Source organism: Tinamus guttatus, unplaced genomic scaffold (genome assembly GCF_059628265.1).
Source record: "Tinamus guttatus ecotype Peru unplaced genomic scaffold, ASM5962826v1 Tinamus_guttatus_pri_ptg000311l, whole genome shotgun sequence".
NCBI lineage: Eukaryota > Metazoa > Chordata > Aves > Tinamiformes > Tinamidae > Tinamus > Tinamus guttatus.
The window spans coordinates 505,164-525,256 of record NW_028288845.1 but is presented as its reverse complement, the minus strand read 5'-3'; the positions used below and the strand labels follow the sequence as shown (position 1 = coordinate 525,256).

The window sequence follows — 20,093 nt, the reverse complement described above, 5'->3', positions numbered from 1 at the left end:
GGTCTCTCTGAGAGAGACTGCTTGGAAAGCATTTATTTTAACTTCATGTGCTGCAGATTTATTTCAAGCAGCACAAAAGGATTCTGACATTGTGCCTTTTCGTGAAGGTTCTGTCCTTCAGCGCCAGCGTGTTCTTCCCTTTAGCTGTGCACCTTGTTGCGTGCTGTAAGGGATAACTAACCCTCACACCTCAGGAACAGTCTGGCGTCCATCTGTAGATCTGTGTGAATAAGAAGTGCTGGAGATAAACTTAGTCATTTAGCGGTAATCAAATATATAGTAGCCCTGGGGGAATTAATGAATTGCATTATAAGTGTAATTAATGATTGCTCTTGCATTTCACATTTGAAAAGCATGTTTTGCGCCCAGAATGCATTAAGCCATGGGAAGAGTTGAACTATAAAAGTTAATTTCAGCTTGAAAGCAAGAAGTTATGGTTTTGACCACATACTTAGAGCTACAAATCGTTTGCAGTGGCTGGAAACTTGGAGCTGTAGTTCCTTTCGGCTCTGGCAGTGAGATATGGTTAGAGTTGCTTTGTGGATGTGTGCTTAAGCAATCAGAAACCCCGATCTACATATTTGTATGCTTTACAGGAGTACATTAACAAACTGATTGAAGACTTGCTGGATCTAGTTGCAGCCCATGCATTGGCTTCAGTGGTCTCTTGGTTGGATCTTACAGTGGAATCCTCTACTCTGTTGTGTAAACATAGTAAAGGAAATCCCACTGACAAGTATTATTTCCCTCTGCTTCTTCCTTTCTCTGTGCCCTACACAGCATAGTTAGTGCAGGCGTTCTGAAAATAGGCAAGATGGAAAGTGATGGGTTGTGAAGATGATGATGATATACTAAACTAGCTCTGTGACAGCTGTAAATTAAGCAACTCTGTGTTACTAGCACCAAGTTACGCTCCCATATTGGTAGATGACTTCTTCCAAGACTTATTTCCTGTGAAAAGGAGTGATGTGCTGAGTTTTTTTTCCCCTTTCTTGCCTCTTCTTAATTTGCAGTTATCTCTAGGCAGTAACTAAAACATTATTCTCTGTGCTCCTGGTGACTCATGGTGCTAACTACTATCATCCTATAAATGGATTCTGCTAAACTGGAGTCTCTTTGCTTAAAGATCGCTTGCATAAGAGCAGTCCTTGTGAAAGCAACGCAGGATGTTATGCGTGAAGCTCCTTAGGGTCGAGAGCGCTTCTGTTTATTGGAGTGACGGCTTCAGTAGCTCTGAGAGGTGCCTCTAGGAAGCCTCTCTAAGGTTGCAGTTATTTTCCAAGGATAACCTGTGTGTGCTTCGTTGTACAGCCTGCCACCCTGGGAGGCAGGGGGCTGTTACCCAGTGTTCGTTCTCCCCATCCCAGAAGGTTTTTATAATTTGGCAGCTGTGAGTTTCCTTTCTGGGATGATCCCTTTCCCTAAAACCTCTGCGTTCTCCCCTGCAGTTCCAGGAAAACACCATGGTAAATTTTCTCTTACATGATTATGATAATCTCTCTTCAACATTGTTTTTTTTCAAAGCTCTTGCTAAACTTTTCCTCCTTCTCTAAGTTTATCATGCTGCTGAGCTGCTAATGCAGGACCGGATCTCTTTCCATACTTTCTTTGAATTGTATGAGCTTCTGTTGCTCTTAATTGCATTGCTTGTAAGTTCTGGTGTTTCCCTTTGCTTTGGAAGAAGATGCCTGAAGTTGATTGAGGTGTAAGGGTCTTAAAGCCTGCTGCTACCCCCTGCTCTGTTGGGGCTTATTTAGGATATAAATGGAACTGCTTTCTTTCCTGAAAATTCCTCGAAGGCATGTGTAATATTCCTTATCTTCCCACTCTTCCCAACAAGAAACTCTCAATAGGGAGGTTTTGGCAGCGTTGCTGCTGTTTCTCCTTCCTGTCCATCCATCTCTAAGAGCCACTGAAGTCAAGGAGCCAGTTCTGATTAAACAGATGTTTCTGCTTAGCACGAAAGTGAAGATTATTCCCTGGCCCTGTTCAGGCTGCGGCTAGCCCAGGGAAGCAGGTGGAAGCCTGGAGCAGTGTGAGGGTGTCCTGATGGTGTGAATGTGGCTGCCTTACCTGCCTTCTGTGCTGCAGGTGGTGGTGTCAGAGCTGCCCCTGTGCAGCCCTGGGCTGAGCAGAGCCCTCTGGCCTCAACTGTGATGCAAATAGGTACAACTGGCTGGAGTATTCTTGTATTGGTTCAGCAGCAGGTTTTGTAAATGCATGTTTTCTTTCAGAGGTGTTTTACCTGACAGGGAGCTCTTCTCCTGTGCAGATTTTCTCTACAGGTACAAATAGCTGAGGTTTTGGCTATGCCCCAATGCGTTCTTCCATTTGTTCTCCTGTAGTGGTGGAAGGAAGAAAATGCAAACTGAATGTTAGCATTGGAAGAGCAGGTTAAATCTGCTGTGAAGCTCTGATGTTCGTTTTAGTACTGATGTATTTTCCCTCCCCTTTCCCTCTTCGCAGTGGGAGGAAGTAAGCATTATGGATGAGAAGAACACTCCGATCCGCACCTATCAGGTCTGCAACGTGATGGAGCCCAGTCAGAATAACTGGTTACGAACTGATTGGATTCCTCGCGAGGGGGCTCAGAGGGTGTACATTGAAATTAAGTTCACTCTGAGAGACTGCAACAGCCTGCCCGGAGTCATGGGAACCTGCAAAGAGACTTTCAACCTTTATTACTACGAGTCCAACAACGATAAGGAGCGTTTCATTCGAGAGAGCCAGTTTGCCAAGATCGACACCATTGCTGCGGATGAGAGCTTCACCCAGGTGGACATTGGCGACAGGATCATGAAGCTGAACACAGAGATAAGGGATGTGGGGCCACTCAGCAAGAAAGGATTTTACTTGGCTTTTCAGGATGTTGGCGCCTGCATTGCTTTGGTGTCTGTTCGTGTCTTCTATAAGAAGTGCCCGTTGACAGTTCGCAACCTGGCACAGTTTCCAGACACCATTACTGGGGCTGATACATCCTCCCTGGTGGAGGTTCGTGGCTCTTGTGTCAACAACTCGGAAGAGAAGGATGTGCCAAAAATGTACTGTGGGGCAGATGGCGAATGGCTGGTGCCCATTGGCAACTGTCTGTGCAATGCAGGCTACGAAGAACGCAATGGTGAATGCCAAGGTAGGACCAGACAAACTGTGTTTTTGTTTGGATTTAGTTGATGTGTGACTGATTTGAAGATTGGAGTAAGTGTGGGATGCTGTGGGATGTAGTAGGACAGCGGGATTTGATGGAAAAAGTCCAAGAGCTCCAGGTTGCAAGACCAAGAGTATCATAATCTGAAATAAATGATACTAGCATAATAGATTGAAGGCAAAACACATTTTCCAGCAGGCACCTTAATTTGAATTGGCTTATGATAGCCAACAAAAGGTGAAAGGCTGACTGCAAGGCAATGCAGCTGGGTTATCATCATATAAAGAGATAAAAATGTTAGAAGTTTGATCCAAACCAAGTTTGTCAAGCACAGAAAATTCTGTCTGTCTCCTTTTAGGCCTGGTACTGGGATAAGAACCTGTTAGGAAAGAAAGTGGAGTTTTAGCTAGTTTGCTTTCCCTCTTTGGAAAGGGGAGATCTTTGATGTTTTGCTTCTTACAAATTTTTAGTGCTAAATAACCCTTTGATATCTGACACTGCTGCCTTTGCTAAATATTTTCATTTCTCAGCGGGTTGCTATTGTCAGCCTAATAATAGAGGTGCTAGGATACTCCTAGAAATGCTCAAAGTCTCTTCCTTCTCCCCCCGCCTTCCCAATCCTGTGCGTTGCAGATGTTGGGATTAAAATTTTATTTAAAAGATAGATCATCCTAAAAACAAACAAAAATACACACAACGCACACACAAAAAAATCCCCTCTATTCTCTTCACCACCCCTTTCTGGAAAAAAAGCAATAGTAAAAGATTTGGAGAGGAGGGAAACTAAATAGTATCTTGGGCCGCAGTTTAGAAACCCTTGCTCATCTAAGCATAAACTAAGGTTAAACTTGAATAGCTTCTTGCACAGTTTTCCAGTGGGATTAATCTTACATGATGCTGAATTGCATGTGCTCAACTCTTCAATGGATTTGGATCCATATTTTTGGAGAAAGTGATTTTGATTCAAATGACTTCACTTTTTTGTTGTATTGTTCACTGGCTTGTTTTCTCATCTTAGGGCTGAGAACACAATAGTAAAGCAAATAAGCAACTGCTTTTGTGCTAGACTCCTAAGAAAAATGTCTTTTTGAATGTCCTACTCAGTTTCTTTTAAATGATAATTTTCAGTCAACATGAAGTTCATTATTATGCATTGGGAATTAAGCTTTGGTGGAGAAGAGGCGCTAAGCACGAGCCTCAGCCTTCATTTTTAGTGTTTTTGCTAGATGGAAAAAGTCTAAGTGCATCTTATCAGCTGCAAAATTACACGAGGCTGTAGTGAGAATTGAAAAATGAGCAGTGCAATGACAGAGCATCGTATTTAGAGTAAATTACTCTGTCTTTTGGAATCATATGAGACAAAGCTGGAAAGCTGTATATCATTCAACACCAACATGTTGAATGTTTGTACTGGATGGGTGCTCTTTGCAGGGACCGTGGTGGCTGCGGAGCTGCTGTTTGCAGGTAGCCCAGTAACTTACAGGTGAAGCTTCTTAACAGTTTACAGCCCGGGTTGTGAGAGGAGGAAGTGAATGGGAGGGGGAAAAGGTATTTTGGTTTATTGCATGGAAATTATTCTCCCTTCTCTTCAAGGGCTGTTGGGTCAGTACTGGGTCACATTAACAGATCTAATGGCACAGACGGGAGGAGTTAATTGCATAACAAATCCTGTGCTGTTCCAGGGAAATGACTCCAGGGTTTTCTGATGTGCAATAGGAGTGATGGTGGATGCCTTTGGAGCGGACCTTGGGAATGAAGTGGTTTCCTTTTTCTAACATTTGTCTGGTTACGTTGCCTACAAGCTTTAGGCAGCGGAGCCCGGAGAAGCTTGGGCTCAGGAAACCCAATTATTGTTTCCCAGGTTGAAGGAAAATCAAATGAGACCATATATAGAAAGAAGAAAAACACTTGTCTCCTGCGTTCTCCAGAGCAGAGTTAACTTGTGCCAGCTCTTTGGAGGATTTGAGCCAGCAAGTAATTTGAAAGCGCTAAACCCATTTCATCAGTGGTTATTTGTGGTTTCCTTTTTCTAACATTTGCCGCTGTGCAGCCAGAAGAGTTTCCCGGGAAGCTTCCCTAATTCATGAAGTTTACCAGAACTTTGCCGTTTGCTCTCCGGTCTCCAGGAAGAGATTTAAAACAGTCTGGCCTTTGACACTGCTGAATGAGATTTGCCATTTTCCTGCCCCACTTAACTTCATCGTTCAGCATCGTTCTGCTCCGGCAGGTCTGGGGAGGGTGAAGCAGGGCGGATTCCTGTGGATTGGGAGCAGAGGAGGAGGAAAAGAGCTCTGGCCTTTTGCAAAAGGCTATGGAGGAGCCGGGCAGGGCCGGAGCTAGCGAGCAGGTTCCATCTCAATTGCTTTTCAATGGCTCAATTGTGGCAGGGCCGATAGGAGGAGGTCAGAGGTTGCCCGTTTCCTCATCCATCTTCCTGGCTGATCCCGGGGTCACAGTTAAGATTGATTAAGATCTTGCACGTTGGACAAAGGCTACTGCCCAGGACGCTGCGAGGCCTGGGGGGCGGCGGGGCTGCCCGTGCTGGGAGGACGTGGGGACCTTCCTGCGTACCGGTGACGCCGGCACGGTTGTTCCTGACACTTGTTCAAGGTTCTTCCAGCTCCTGGTTTCACACGATGGGTTTTTCTTTCCGTTACTTTTGCTCAGTTTCTGGTGTGCATAGGGGGAAACCTAATGGGAAGCCACTAGTCCTCCAAGGTGGTTCTTATAATGGGAGTTAATGACTCTCTGACCTCCAATGGGATTTTTTTTAAGTGTGTATGTGGTGGGGAGTGGGGTGGAAAATGATCACACAAATTTCTTCTTCCTTTGACTGTTATTTCTTTCCAGCTGGCTTTATTGATAGGAACTGTCATAGTGAGCACTCCTATGTACACAAAAAGGCAAGGCAGGAAGGGAAAGGAGCTAAATATTTAATCCAGATCGGCATGGGAAGCTTCGCAGGTGCGTTGCAGTGCTGGTCTTTAGGGATGTTAGGTGAGGAGCGATTCTTCCTTACGGTTGAATTTGCAGCTGTGAATGCGCCACTAAAAAACAAATTTGCTGTTTTTTTTTTTGTTTGTTTGTGTTCTTGTAAGGGTTCCTGTCTTTTATCCTTCCCCCCAATTTTTTGTGTTCTTGCCTAAATGGACAGCCAATAGCACATGTGGAATATTGGTAAAGGAACAGGAAATTATCCTAACGGGTGACCCACTTCAAGGCTAAGGTAATCGGTGCTTCAGGGCAGAACTAAGGCATGGAGTAACTTTTAACTTTGCTTGTATGTATCATTATCATTTTAATTTTGTTACACATTAATACGATGTGGTTTGGCTTTAGTTGTGATTTCCTTATGATAAAGTGCATATCTCTGCTCAAATGGAAGAGAAAAAACAGGAAGGGAGGAAAGGCAGATTAAAGAAGCAATAGACTGTAGCCATCTGTGATGATTTTGATGCTGTGAAACTACAAATCTTAATTTTAGACCTGCCATTTAGTATAAATATGTGAGACAGTCGAGATTTTTACTGTGATATCGTAAAGGTTATGAGAGCCAACAGCTTTGTCTTCGTCTACACTTGCTTTTGTGAGTTGTGAATTGGCCAATTGGCAGAAAATCCAGTGTCATTTAAAATATGGCTCAGTTCTAGTTTCATATCACTGCCATTTTTAGAATTTTCTTTCTAACTTTGATAAGAGCTTCCGTAAGAAATAATAATTTGATAAGATTCCTTTTATCTCAGCAGCTTTGAAGAGTGACTGTGATCATTGAGAGCAGCAGTTGAGCTTGTATCAGAAGAGCACAATTTAATTATTTTTCCTTTGATAATAAGCCCTTTTTTGGATGGCGGGTTGTCTGGGGGCGGGGATGTGAGCACTAACTTGTGCTTGCTTCCTCTTTTAGCCTTGGACTTTTTTTAGTTGGAATAACGCTGAGCAGTCTGGCTGCACAAAAGGGTGACTAAGACTGTGCAGAGCTGAGATTTCACTGATTTTTTTTTTTTTCCAGGTTGCTTTTTTTTTGGCAATGGGGAGGGGAAAAACGCACAGACTCGGTATGTTATGATTTTAAAAACTGAGAAGACAGAAGCTACCAGGAGGGGCACGGGAGCCCTGCTGTAACACAGCCTGTCTGAGCCAGCCCATTCGGTCCTTGTGTTGGGTAAGGGAGGGATCTGGTTCTGCCCTGGGGAGCCGGGCGCGCTGTCCGAGGCTGCTCCCGCGGGGACGCGGTGGCTCCTGGCGCAGGTCTCCACGCGGCCTCGTGCAGGCCCTGCACGGTGCCCCCTTCCCCGCTGCTCGCCGTGAGCCTGGGGGGAAAGGCTCCTCCTGCGTGAGAGCGATCCCTGCTCGGGGCCGGAGACCAGGACCTGCTCCTCCTGCTGGTGTCACTGCTCAGGAGGCAGCTCACAGCCCTCTCCAAAGCAAAAGAGAGGACAGAAGGATCTCACAGCACTTTGGGATGCTCTTTTGTGGAGTGTATGAGCTTCATTTTGTTGTCTGTGTGTTTTTTTTTTTTTTTTTTTTTGATCTTTCTAGATAACTTGTTTTGCATGTGATGATTCCAGTGTTTAGATTTTGGCTGCTTAAGGGTTATTTATCTGTGGCTAATAACATGCTCCACTGACTGCAGTCTTTATTGCCCTTGTGAGAAGAAAAGATTAAGGAAACGCTCAGCAGTACCTTTTACTCTTTGGAGACTCTTTAAAGAAACAGCCCCCAATCCTGTGGGATGATAAATCTTACCTGGTTTTGCTCCCTGATGCCACCTCCTTTTGATATGTCATGAGGAGCAGGTGAGGTCACCCAGCTTTGTGAATCCGGCACAATTAACACTCCCATGACTAAATGGACATTTTATGAATATTCAGAGCCTGCTTCACCTCCCTGGGAAGCAAACACGTTGGTTCCCTTCTTTTTCCTCCTGCCAGAGACAAGGAAGCTCTCCCTGTGAATGGGGATTGGCAGCTGTCGGCTGCTTTGCCTTTTGCATGCGGCGAATTCCTCATTTACATCTTTTGTATACAGCCCCATGCAAAGCAGGGCACCCGTTTCCCCCCTTCACAAAGGAGATAAGAGCTTCCTTTGGAAACTCCAGCCAGCATCGCCTTCTGTTTATGCAGAGCTCAGAGGTTTGGCTTTGATGCAAATGCGTTCTGCTGGGGTTGCAGCCGCTGTCTGAGGGCTGCGGAGGGCAGCGCCTGCAGCGCCGCGTCCCCTGCGTCCTGCCCGGGGGACCAAGGGCCTTCCCGGCCGCAGGGAGGAGGAGCTGCTGCTGGAGCAGCACAAACTGCCACCAAAAACACAACCCAGAGGGACTCTGGAGCCGGCCTGGCCACGGGGAAGAGGTTGGCGCGTGGTGCCAGGTGGAGGAAGCGGCTGGTAGCACCTGGGCACAAACGCACAAACAAAATCACCGTCTCTATCAAAAGCAAATAATCAGTGAGAAGTTCTGCTGCCTTAAGCCTTGTGATTCTGCAAGAACCCGTATTTTACTTTACTTTGGTTTTAGGGGTTTTCTTTTCTTTTTAACTTTTCTTTATTTCAACTTCACTTAAAATTGCCTTTGGCTTGAAATAAAACTGAGGCTCATTAAGTGCTCCCAAAACACAGGCTTGTTCAGAACGGATTTGTTGAAAGGTTTATTGGTATAAGTTAGAACACATGCTGCATGAATGTACTATGTTTTTTTAAAGAACTGGTTTTCATTCTGCGCCTTTATAAATCAGTAGTGTAAAATTGGGACCCTGGTTGTGTTGGGACTGCATCCTATTTAAAAAAAAAAAAAAAATTAGGTTTGGGAGAGGGCTCTTTTTTTTTTTTTCTGGGTGTCCAATTCGTGTTTAACTTGAAAGTAATTTCAGAGGGATAGTAAACTGCTCAGTGTGAAACCTGGTGCATAATTTAATGGAGGAAAAACCCTTTTACAACAACAAAGGAACGTGCAAAAGCTTTAGTTTTGCTCACTTAGTCAATGAGAAAGGGAGGATGTGCTGTTTAAACTACAATGTGGAGGAGCTGTTAAGGTTAAAGCAAGTCCAGGCCGTGCTGTACGGTTGGTATGTGCTTTAGCTGAGGTACTTAGGGATGCCAGGAGCGAAACCCTCGTGCGTGTGGTGGGAATGGCGGGGAGGAGCGACGCGGGCGCGAGGCGTCGCGGGCTGAGCTGGTCCCGCTGCCCAGGGCCTCGCACCTAAAGGTGCCTTTTGTCCCCTTCCTGCCTGGCCAAAGGACTCGGCTCCCACTTTCTAATAACTTCCAAGTCTCGAATGCTGGAACACCTGGACATGCCGTTTGAACTAAGGTAATCGATAATTACCCTTTGCCTTGTGTGTGTGGATACTTTGTGCAGCCACAGCACAGAGCTGCAGTGCAGTGTCTTAATTACCCAGATAATCCTGTTTGCTTGTATTTTTAAACTATGAAGTGCAGCGTAATTATTCAATTCTTAATAGAAGGCAAATGGCAATGTAAACAATAATTAGGATGTTAGACTAATGCGCTTCAAAGCAAATTGGATTTTTTTTCATACCATTCATCATGAAGTCCCATAAAACTAACAACTTAGTGGCAAGGAAACCGGTTCCATTTTGTCCATATTTTATGGTGCTGTCTCTTCGTGCCGTGTTGCTGTGGACAGCAGCTTTCCCCCGTGGAGCTGCCCGCTCCGGAGCTCCGCGTCGTGTTCGGCATCGGCTCCCGGCTTCCCGCCGGCGCTGCGGCCTTGGGGTGGGAGCTGGGTTCCTCCCGGCTTTCTCCATGTTCTCCCGCAGGGCAGGGCACGTAAGTGGGGAGAGATGCTCCTCGTGGGCAGCTTTCCTGCTCTCTGCCGTTCCGGAGAAACAGGCTTGTCGCAAAGACTGGGATTCATCCTTCGTTTGAGCTGAGCTCCTCTTCCCAAGGTCAAGCCAGCCTTGGAAGCAGCGAAGGAGCTGAAGTGAAATTCAAGATGCTCAGCCTTGAAAATGTGATTTAGGCTGTGGGTCAGAGCTAGGATTTGTTATGCCCATTAACTTGGAGAGCATTCCTGATTTTCACGCCTTCGTCTCCAGTTTTACTTGAAGCATAACGTAAGTCCCGAGCACTGCAAAACACTCGATTGATTTCTGTTCTGTCCACAAATCTTGTGCATGTAACATATTTCAGTTCTTCCAGAGCTCGTTAATTAAAACCTGTCATTGTATCCATTGCTTGCGTTGTATTTAGCTGGTGATCGAAGCCTGTGTGTGTTGGTAACAAAGGCATCAGTCAATAACACTGCTGCTTTCCTAAATATTGTAATAATGCTGCTGTCAGCTAGGGTGTTTTGCCTGGCCTTCACTGCACATTCTCATCAGTCTGAATGGACTGAACAATTGGCTTCATTTCTCCCATTATCAACATTTTGAGAAAGGCCAAAACATTCTCCAGTGTTGATGCTGTTAATGAACTGCAGAAATATGATTTTTAGGTAGATGCTTTTATTGCTGAGTGGATGGAGAAAACATTGGGATATTTGAAGAGACTGTGGATGTGTCTTATTATTATTTTATTTATCTTATTTTAAATCCCAGAGGCTTCTTAACAGGCTGCATTGCAAAAGCATCAGTTAACAAGTCTGTCTTCCCCTACATAAAATGTCTCTGGGCAGATGAACACTTTGGACGGCTTCTGTGAACTTGCTACTTCGATTCATTTGTTTTCAGTTCTGAGTGTTTTCTGTAGTTGAAAAAGATGTCCCTGCTTGCAGGACAGTTTCCTTTGGAGTGTCTGGCCTGGCAATGATTGAGGCAGCCACTAGGCGAAATTAGTGTGTTAGAGTCAGATCAATACCCCGGAGTTTGGGCATCCTGGGCACTGTGAGGAGGCTCTGAGCGCTGCGCTAGAACGTCCTAGGGCGCCATCAATAGAGGTGCGGGTCGCACCAAGCTCGGACAGCTTGATCCAGTGCCTGGGCTCCTTCAGGGGTGGCCATCTGAAATGGATTCGGGGAAAGCAACAGCTTGGGAAAGATCAGGCAGCTCATGTAGTTATGGAGGATTAGAAGGAAAGTGTAGGGAGAAGCAGGAGATCAATAGGAGGGCGTGAGTTGCCTGAACTCTTCCTCAGATGTTGGAGTGTGCAGTTTTGTAGTACTTGGCTGCTGTGCGTGGATTTTTTTTTTTTGGCTTTTTCAACAGACAAGTAAACACAAACTCAAGAGCGGGTGCGTGGGTAGTCCCTACTGCTTCACAGAGATGCTTGGGGGCAGTGGCTGCTGGATAATTATAGCAGGATGAGGCTGGGGAAGCCTGGATACAAATAGGCTCCCTCACAAGCTGAGGGAGATGACTCTGGTTTCCCCAGTGCATGTTCTGCAGCTCTGGTCTGTTTACTTTAGGAACTGCGGTGTGTCCCCTGGTTGTTTCCACGCTGGCTGCTCTGTCCTTTCCCCTGGTTTTCTGGTGGGCAAACCTCTCCATTTTCACATGGCATCCCCAAGATCGGTCACTTAATGCCGATCAGTGTGGCAGCAGAGCGAGGCGGTGCTCTAGGAAGCAGACACATCGCTGCTAGCAGCTTCGCTTGTATCTGCCATAGCATTAAAACAACAAACAAATAATTGCAATAGTTCAAATTGCAAGTCCCTAGCCATTCTGAAACAGGGACTGTTTCTCGAAGCCGCCTTGTGGTTTTTCACGCTGGAGATACTAGAAAATACAGCCGCTGATTTCTGTTGCTGTTTCTTTTTTGTGGCTTTGGTGTTGCCTTTGCACATCTGCCAACTTCCCCTTAATCTCTGAAGTGCTGAAATATAGTTATTAGGTTGACACATTTTGTCCGCTCCTAATTAGTCCTTGGATTTGCTTATTTATTTTTGTGGAGATCTTAAGTGTCCAGCATAGAGCTACTAAGACAGTTGAAATTGGGACCAGGTCCCTATATGCAATCCACCTGCTCTTTATTCAAGGCCTCTCCACTTAATGAGAGTACTTTCCAGGTAATATTTAATCTCAGATAGCAATAGTTAGACTTAATGCAACAGGGCTCATTTTGCAGTTTGTTACAGAAGACATTCCCATGGCCTGTTGGAAATCTTTCCCCTCTGCTGGTCCGAGACATGCTGCCCTGTCATGCCCAACCGCCTTGGGAATAACCTGCTGCTTCCGGAAACCCACAGCGGGTCTGAATATTGGGTCCAATACTCGTTAACAAAGGACATGATAATTTAGGGAGTGCAGTGTAAATACGTGCACCATGCAGATGTGGCTGAAGTACATTGCCTTGGAAGAAGCAGTTCTGTTGGGCTGCACTTGGACACTGAGTATTAAGAGTTGGTCATTTTGGCTTCAGATGAGCTGTAGTTGGGGTATGCATTTGGGAGAAAGTGGATCTTCCTCTTGGGAGAAAGATCTCTTCCTCTTTGCTGTTCTATTGAGACTGATTTCTGCTTTTCATGCCACTAGAGCAGCCCCATGGCCCTAACTTCAATATTAACTGCCTTTTTTATCGTTGTTGTCATACATTTCGGAAACCCTCTGTAGAGACTGTGGTAATTTGGCCTCCCAGGACACCTGTATTGCAGTTTGAGTTAAAATGAGCTGCAGCAGAGAAAGGACAGACATTTTTTCCGTGGGGTGGGTGGTTCAGCTCTCTGAGAATTTCAAGCAGCCAAGTTAACTCCTGTGCAAACATTGCCTTTTATTTGACTTTGTAGTTTGCCCTTTGAAATACAAACATATTTGCCAATCAGCAAGTTTCCCTTCCCAAGTCCTGGTTGACCCTGCAAAGAGAACTGTGACTGTGCAATTATTAAAGGTGAGGCCTTCGTTTCAACCAGTGCTGAGTAATTGCTGTTTGTTTGTGCTTCTGTCATATGTGATGGTGAAGGGCCCTTCAGCCTGGCTAAATAAGGAGGAAGCTGCTTGTTTGGAAGGAAACTCTTCCAAAATTTGCCCTGTGTCGTCGTCGTTGCGTCACAGCAACTTGTGGGTAGCGTGGAAGAGGTCACCTTTCTGTCTCGGAGCTTGGAGCACACGGACCTTGCTTGGCCTTTGGGAGGTAATTAGGTCAGGGACAGTCCCAGCAGGCGCTGTCCAAGCAGAGCAGAGGGCAGAGTTTGCTCTCTTAAAAGGAAGGTGAAAATGTGACACCGTCAACTTTTTGTGTTATAAAATAAAACATAGGAAAAGTGTGTTTTTTTTTTTTTTTTTTTTTTTTTTTTTTTGTAGCCTTACTACAAAAAGCCTTTTCTAAATTAAGCAGAAAGTAGTGGCGGGTACCAGAAGAAGACCTGTAATGTTTCCCAGGAGTTTTTCACTCTCTCACCAGACTCGGAGCTGGCTGGTGCCAGTGCCCTAATTGATTCTGGATGGGGAAGTTGTTAGCCCAGTGGTGTGGATGTGAATGACTCATCCAAAAGAAACACTCAGGAAATTGGACCTCATAGCTATTTGCTGGAAATCATCCCCTGTCCTTTTCCAGATATTTATTTTCAGTAAATAACTTTTTAAAGCACTAGAAATCTGGTCTAGAATTAATTTTGGACCTGTATGCATTGCTGATGCTCTATAGAGAGACCGAAAAAGACATTGCCAAGGTTGTTCAGTGCAGATTTGACCTGCTTTTTCTTTGTGTGTTAGTTTGTAATTCCTATACTTCAGTCAGTATGTGATTTCTCAAAATAAATTTTTTAATGCCCTGAGCTCAGCAGTCATGAATCTTGCACGAAGGCCTTCAGTAACAAGTAAGTACATGTGATAGGAGGAAACACAATTTCTCTAAGGGAGTACTTTCCATTTTGCTCCTTAAAATTGCTATTTGGAAAATACTGGATTCTTATGTTCCTTTCACATCAGATTAGTATATTCTGGCCGTATTCCAGAAGGAAATAACTGAAATAACTAAGCAATGCCTCTTAACTAGTCCAGACCTTGGATCCTGGATACATGGGCAGGTGGGAGACTTTGGTCTCGTGACCAGCACGAAGGGGCTGTGCTAGCGCTTAGTGTCCAGTTCACTTTAAGGAGCTGCAAGTTTGGGTTTACTCAGAAATGAAGTGTTTCTTCTTTTTCAGAGGTGCTTAAAACTTTGGAAGCTGGAAACCTCTTCTATGAATGCTGCGAGCAAGACAAGAATGAGGTTAAACTGCAAAATAGGCTAGACCTGGGGTGAATATTCACAGCCACCGAGATCCGTGGCACCAGGGTGGATTGCCCAAGGGCATGGGAGACTTGCTCTCACTGGGGGCTCTCCAGAGCAAGCTGGGTTGGCATCCAGTAGAATAGCCTGAGTACAGGTGGTCCTCTTGGGGCAAGGAATAGACTCACTGGGGCCCTCTCCTGCTGCAGTAAATGCCCTGGCTGGCACCATTGCTGTAGGGTCACCATGGCGCAGCCCAGGTGCAGCCCTTGGGAGCGAGCAGAGGCCGGTGTCACCGGCGGGGACGTGGCGGAGCAGCGAGCTGGGCTCTGTCCGTGAGGAGTCCGAACGCTGCTCGCCTGCCCCTTCCTTCCCGCTCCGTCCTGTGCAGAGGCCGCGCAGGCTGGTGCCTTGTGCAGGCCTGTGCAGCAAGTGCAGCGCTCTGCTCCCGGCCTTGTCCGTCTGTGCTCCGTTTTGGCTTAATTTTGCGCTCCCTCCCACGCTCCTCGGTTATTTGGCAAATTTATCTCCTTGTTGAAAGGTGGCCTCCCTCACAGCCGGAAACCTTCTCCCTTCACGCAGGTTGATTCTAACGTGCAGCACACGGGCTCGCTTAGGAGTTTAATAAGCAGGTACCGACCAAGGAGATATTGGCTGCTCGGGTACGGGCCTAGAGCTGTTGGGATATGGAGAAGGGATATTAAAATTGTTTACGAGGTCAGAGCTATATAAAGCTTTGCACCACCTTTGAGTTACGATACCATTACCTGAGCTGTGGGAACCAAGAAATAAAACCTTTTACCATGAAATATGAAGAGTGCTTATGACTTTGAAGTATGGAGAGAAAGAAAAATGTGCACTACATTTTAGTACTTTTTTTGGTCTGTTGCAGTAGGGTTGATTTTGTTTACTGGTGACGTGTATAAAATAGACAGGCTTTAATTAATAATATTTGTGCTACAGGAGGCCTTCTTTTACAAGTGCATTTAATTTGGGGTGATGCCAGTAAAATACTACTTTCTAAAAGCTCAAATTAACTATTTGAGCTTAACTGAAGAAAGATGGTCTTGTTTTTCTCTCTGGCAGTAAGAAGCATTGGTACGAGTCCTGCCTCTTGCAGGGTGTGTGTGTGTTTGCTTCTTTGTTTTTGACACCACATTCTGCTTTGCATCATTTCCCTCAAGAGGATTGTTCGTGCCTTGAGAGAGGGCATTACTGTATTTAAGCCCATGGAAGAGCAGCGTTACAACACGGATGTGGCAGAACGACCAGCACTGGAGCAGTGTTGATCAAGCTGATTGCTCCAAGTAAGCTGCTGGCTGCTCTTGCTGTCTGTGCATTAGGAAAGGCACTACCAGGTTTTCAAGCACTGAAAGCTACTCTGGTGGGGGCTTTCAGGTAGTGAACCAGGGATTTGTGCATGCTTATTGCGGGGGAAGGTGAGAATGCAGAATATGGTTATACTCCCTTGTCTTGGAACAGCCTGTGTTTTGGCATTATTTATAGAGCCCTTTACAAGCACTTTTGTAGAATTAAGTAATACATTGTGCAGTTAAGTATCTGTAGAGGGAGGAAGAAGTTAGAAGTTAGCAACCACGGAGAAAAATGTGTAGATGTGAAGGTCAGAACGGAGCTGCTGGATTGGAAAGATGTGCTGCAAAAAGCAGGAAATGCAGCGAGGGTTTTCCCAAGAGAAGCTGAGACGCAACTGGCATGATGAAAAGCAGTAAGTCAGTATTTATCAGAATTAACCTTCACCTTCTTCAGAAGGTGGATTCTGTGGTCTTGCTGGTCTGCTGTTATGTCAGCGACTGGCATCAAAAGTTCCTTGAGTCTGAACATCTGTTGTGGCCAATGGAAAGACTCCCCTTGACTTTCATGTGCTTTGGATCAGGCTCAAAATGCAAATAGTCTTTCTCTCATCTTTTGAAGTCTTTAACATTTCATGGACTCCCTTATGTTATTGGTAATTTGCACCAGAGGTATTTTGCATGCAAATGAAATTTCAGCAGTAGCAACAACTGCATTTGTGAATATGCATGCACACAAATATCAAGTAAAGCAACTTTTTTCTTTTCAGCGTACCGAAGTGGAAAGTTCCCTGTAATAGTGGACTCTTCATATTAACTAGAACTACAATCTATGTATCGACAAAGCTATAGGAAAAATATATAGAACTGCCAAACTATGCTTTGATAGATCTCTGTAGAGCCAGTTGATTTGTGAACTTGTGCATGTTAATGCATGTTTTCTACATGAAATTGGCAGTTATCACTAACTTGTTACAATACTGTAGATGTCATAAGTTTAAGGACTGTAACTGAACCTAAATCCACTAAGGATTTATTTACCAGATCAAAGAGTTCAGATCAACATACAACACTCATTTTGTTTGCCAGCATAAACTCATGGGCTTAGTGAAATACAAGAGAAAGATTATTCGTTTGAATTAGACGAGTTCCTGCAAATCACAGGGTTTTAGCTTTTAAGGAGCTGGAAGTGCCTTTTGTAACTGGCAGATCCTGCTGATTTTAATATTAACAGTTTCAAGATCCTTACCTCAGAGAGGTTATTCTGGTGCTGTCAACAGAGCGGGTTATTTTACACTGGCAGTGCATTGGAATATGGCAAAGATTTACAGCGACCCTGTTCACCTGGGATTTATTATTCAGTGAGGTTTTGATGTGAGGGAAAAAGGTACCTCTCTGATTAGCACCTTCCCCCAAAGCCCCAGCCGCGGTGGGTCCGGGCAGCTGCACCCAGTGTCTGAGCCCATTTGGGAAGGCTGAAGCCTTGCCAAGACTTCAGCCCTCTGGGAGGCCTCAGGAGACGTCCCTGCTGTCAGCCCGCTTGGGCCTTCTCGCCTCCTCTTTAAGCCCTTTTTTTTGCTTATTTCCTTAGTTTCATGGCTTGCTAACCTCTCTGGCCCAGCTGTTTCTTCCTAAGCTCCTATTTGCAGGGAAATCCTGCCCCCTCCCAGCGGATTTTGCTCAAGTCGCTTCCCCTGGGAACTGGCGCAGAGGTTTTGTAGCCCACCCGGCCTCCCCTGTGCTGGGAATAGGAGCTGCACTTGACTCGCTGCTCTAGGGCCGCTGTGCTTCAAGGGCACGGTCCCCTTGTGGCTGTGGGGAAAGAGAAGAGAAAGTAACGGGGTTTCTAATTGCCCTAAGCTGGGGCTCGTTGCGATGGGGCGGGAGCAGCGGGAACGGGGCTGGGACACGGCTGAGCTCCGCGGGAAGCAGGGAGCGGATGGGCGCCGCGCGGGGCGTTTCCTTTCATCAGGTGGAAGCTTTTATCTGCATTTGTCTGTCTACTTGTTTTTGTAGGTAATAAGGACATAAATAACAGAAAGTAGGCTTGTGTGAACCGGAACACAATTGCTCACCTCTGAGGAATGTGTCACAGAAAACGTTTTTCTGTTGTCAGCTGCAGGCATTTGCAGGAAGGAAACGTCTTGTTTTCCACCTTGATTTCAAAGTGATTGGAGAAAGTTTCATTTTGAGCAGGAGGAGCAACAGTCGCTGCAGGGGCGATGCCGCAGGCCGCGCTGTGCAGCCTGGGCACTGCCGGGCCAGAGCACCCGGAGCCGGTCGCGTTTTCTGGAGCTGTTAGGGACATCACAGGTATTTCCTGGCCCTGGTCCATCCTGGGCTCCCGCGGGCTCCGCTCGGGGTGCAGCCCCAGGGAGGCTGCGCAGAGCGGGAGGAAGGGGGACGTTAATGCAAATCCTGCCCTGCTCGAGCCCCAGCTCTGGAGCCTCCCTGGTTCACACGCTTGTGCATTTGCTTAAACATACAGCTTGCCTTTTCTAAAGGCACTCGGTGTCCCAAATTGGCACATGGTATGAATTCTTTAACATCGTGAGCTGAGGGTTAACTTTGATATAAGAGCTGTGTAAGCAATGAGTAATAGCTGCTTTATGCCTGGCAGAGGAAGCAGACTTTGGAGATGGATATTGGCAGAAGGTTTCTAGTTAATTTTTGAACTCTTCCACTGGGCAAGGTTAAAAGCTGAACTCGGGCTGCCCATGGCATCTGCTCCGTTGTTAAAACTCAACCTGTCAGCTCGTGCTGGGTTTGGGAGCACTGCTCCAACCAGCCTGTCACAACCGAGTGGGCTTGAAATTCCCCTTGCAAACGCGGCGGGTGCTGCGCCGGATTCCCGGCACCCCTCGCCCTGGAGTGTTGGCGGAGCCGCGGCCGCTGCCGTGACGTCCTCGTCTTTCTGAGTTCCCACTCGGAGGCAGCACGAGGTGTTGCCCAATTAACGTGCTCTGCGTTACCTAAGATAGCCTTTATAAAGAAGCCATGCAGAGGTGTCTTTAAATATGCATGTTGTGTGTATTGATTATTTTAAACCCTAAAACAGCCTTGCTTTTTATCTGGAAGACCAAGAGCAGATTTTTTTTTTTTTCTTTCTCCCTCCCCAGACTTAAAATAACTTGGAAAACTTTTCAGTGCAGATGCAGGTCTGCAATTAGAGGTATCTTTTAGGTTTGAGTTCCATGTAAGAAATTGTGGAAAGTCTTACTGAGGCAATATGCAGAGTGGGGAACTACCCTCCCTGCGCTCTGCCTCCCACCCCAACAGTAAGGCAGGTTTAAAATGCAGGGATTTGGAATCTGCATACTGCTCTCTACTTTCTATTTTTTATTTTTTTTTTTGACCCGCTAGAGAATATTTAGGCCATAATTCCATTTTTCCCCTGTCATGGAGGATGTGCAGTGTGTGCTAAATGGCAGTGGCACATGCTGTGCAGGTCTTGTAGCAAGTCTAACTTGTAAAGCGACACATAACAACCACTTGCAGATTTAGGGTATTGCACAAATCTGAGTTCTTGTCAGCCTGCTCAGTGTGCAACCAGTGGATCTGGCTCTCCAGTCTTGTAGCTTTGATATCAGTGAGACTCCTTTAATAATGAGAATTGCAATTTGCTTCTTTTAATTTATATTGGTGTCAACATGAGGAGACTTGGACCTTCTGTTATTAAGATGTTTTCGTGAGTAGTGATCGTGTTGGTAGTGAGTCATTGCATTCATTTTACATTTTGAATTTTAATTGATTTATGGAGCTTGTTAATTTTTGTTTAGCTTGCTGGTTACTTATGAGTGATTATCTTCTCAATCCAAAAGGCTGCTGGTTCTTTCATCACTCTTTCTGTACGGTATGACAGTTCTTAGAAACATTCGGGCAAGGTTTTATCCTGCATGATTAATGTGTTGCAACTTCAAAAATATCATTGTTTCTTCTTGTTTTCAAACAGATACAACGTTCTGAACGATGTGAATAATGACGAGAACTTTTTAAAGATCAACTAGTGCATGAGATAGAAACATATGACCTAGATAAATCTACGTGTGAGCAATAGTAATAAAACCATAGGAGAAGTCTTGATCTTTGCATTTTCTAAATCAGTTGTCAAGGGGTATATCTGTGTTTATTTAAAATAGTCATAATGCCAAGTTCCTTGGAATATGCTCCTGCAGCAATGGTAGGCACGTCACTCTGCGTGGAGTTTCCCAAGATCTTCTTTGACCTTGCCCTATGTGTGGGGTTTTAGACTTTCTTATCTGGATTACGGGGCCCCTTTCTGTATCTTGCTTTCACCTTCACTTTCTGAAAGAGTGGTGGCAAATCAGATTGCATTAATGGAAAACACCGTGGCCTAGAAAACGGCTTTTACTGCTGACAGAATGGGCTGATGGAATCTGGGCTGGTAAGGTAGGCTATTTTTGACCGTGAAAAGTGGGGAATTGTAAAGGTTTGCTGAATGCCGTAATGTGATTTCATGTTCTTCTTTGTTAGTCTTCTCTAGCTGCTGACGGTGGTAATGGATGTTGTTAATGTTA

The 20,093-nt window shown here is 45.4% G+C and overlaps 1 protein-coding gene across 2 annotated transcripts in view; it reads left to right on the top strand.

Moving 5' to 3' along the window:
• The window catches only part of EPHA4 (EPH receptor A4), an 88,363-nt gene that overhangs the window by 1,478 nt on the left and 66,792 nt on the right, over nucleotides 1–20,093 (top strand). For both annotated transcript variants that reach the window (XM_088528491.1, XM_088528492.1), the window contains exon 3: nucleotides 2,467–3,130. In XM_088528491.1, coding sequence (XP_088384617.1) covers nucleotides 2,467–3,130 — 664 coding nt within the window. The remainder of the gene's footprint in view (nucleotides 1–2,466; nucleotides 3,131–20,093) is intronic.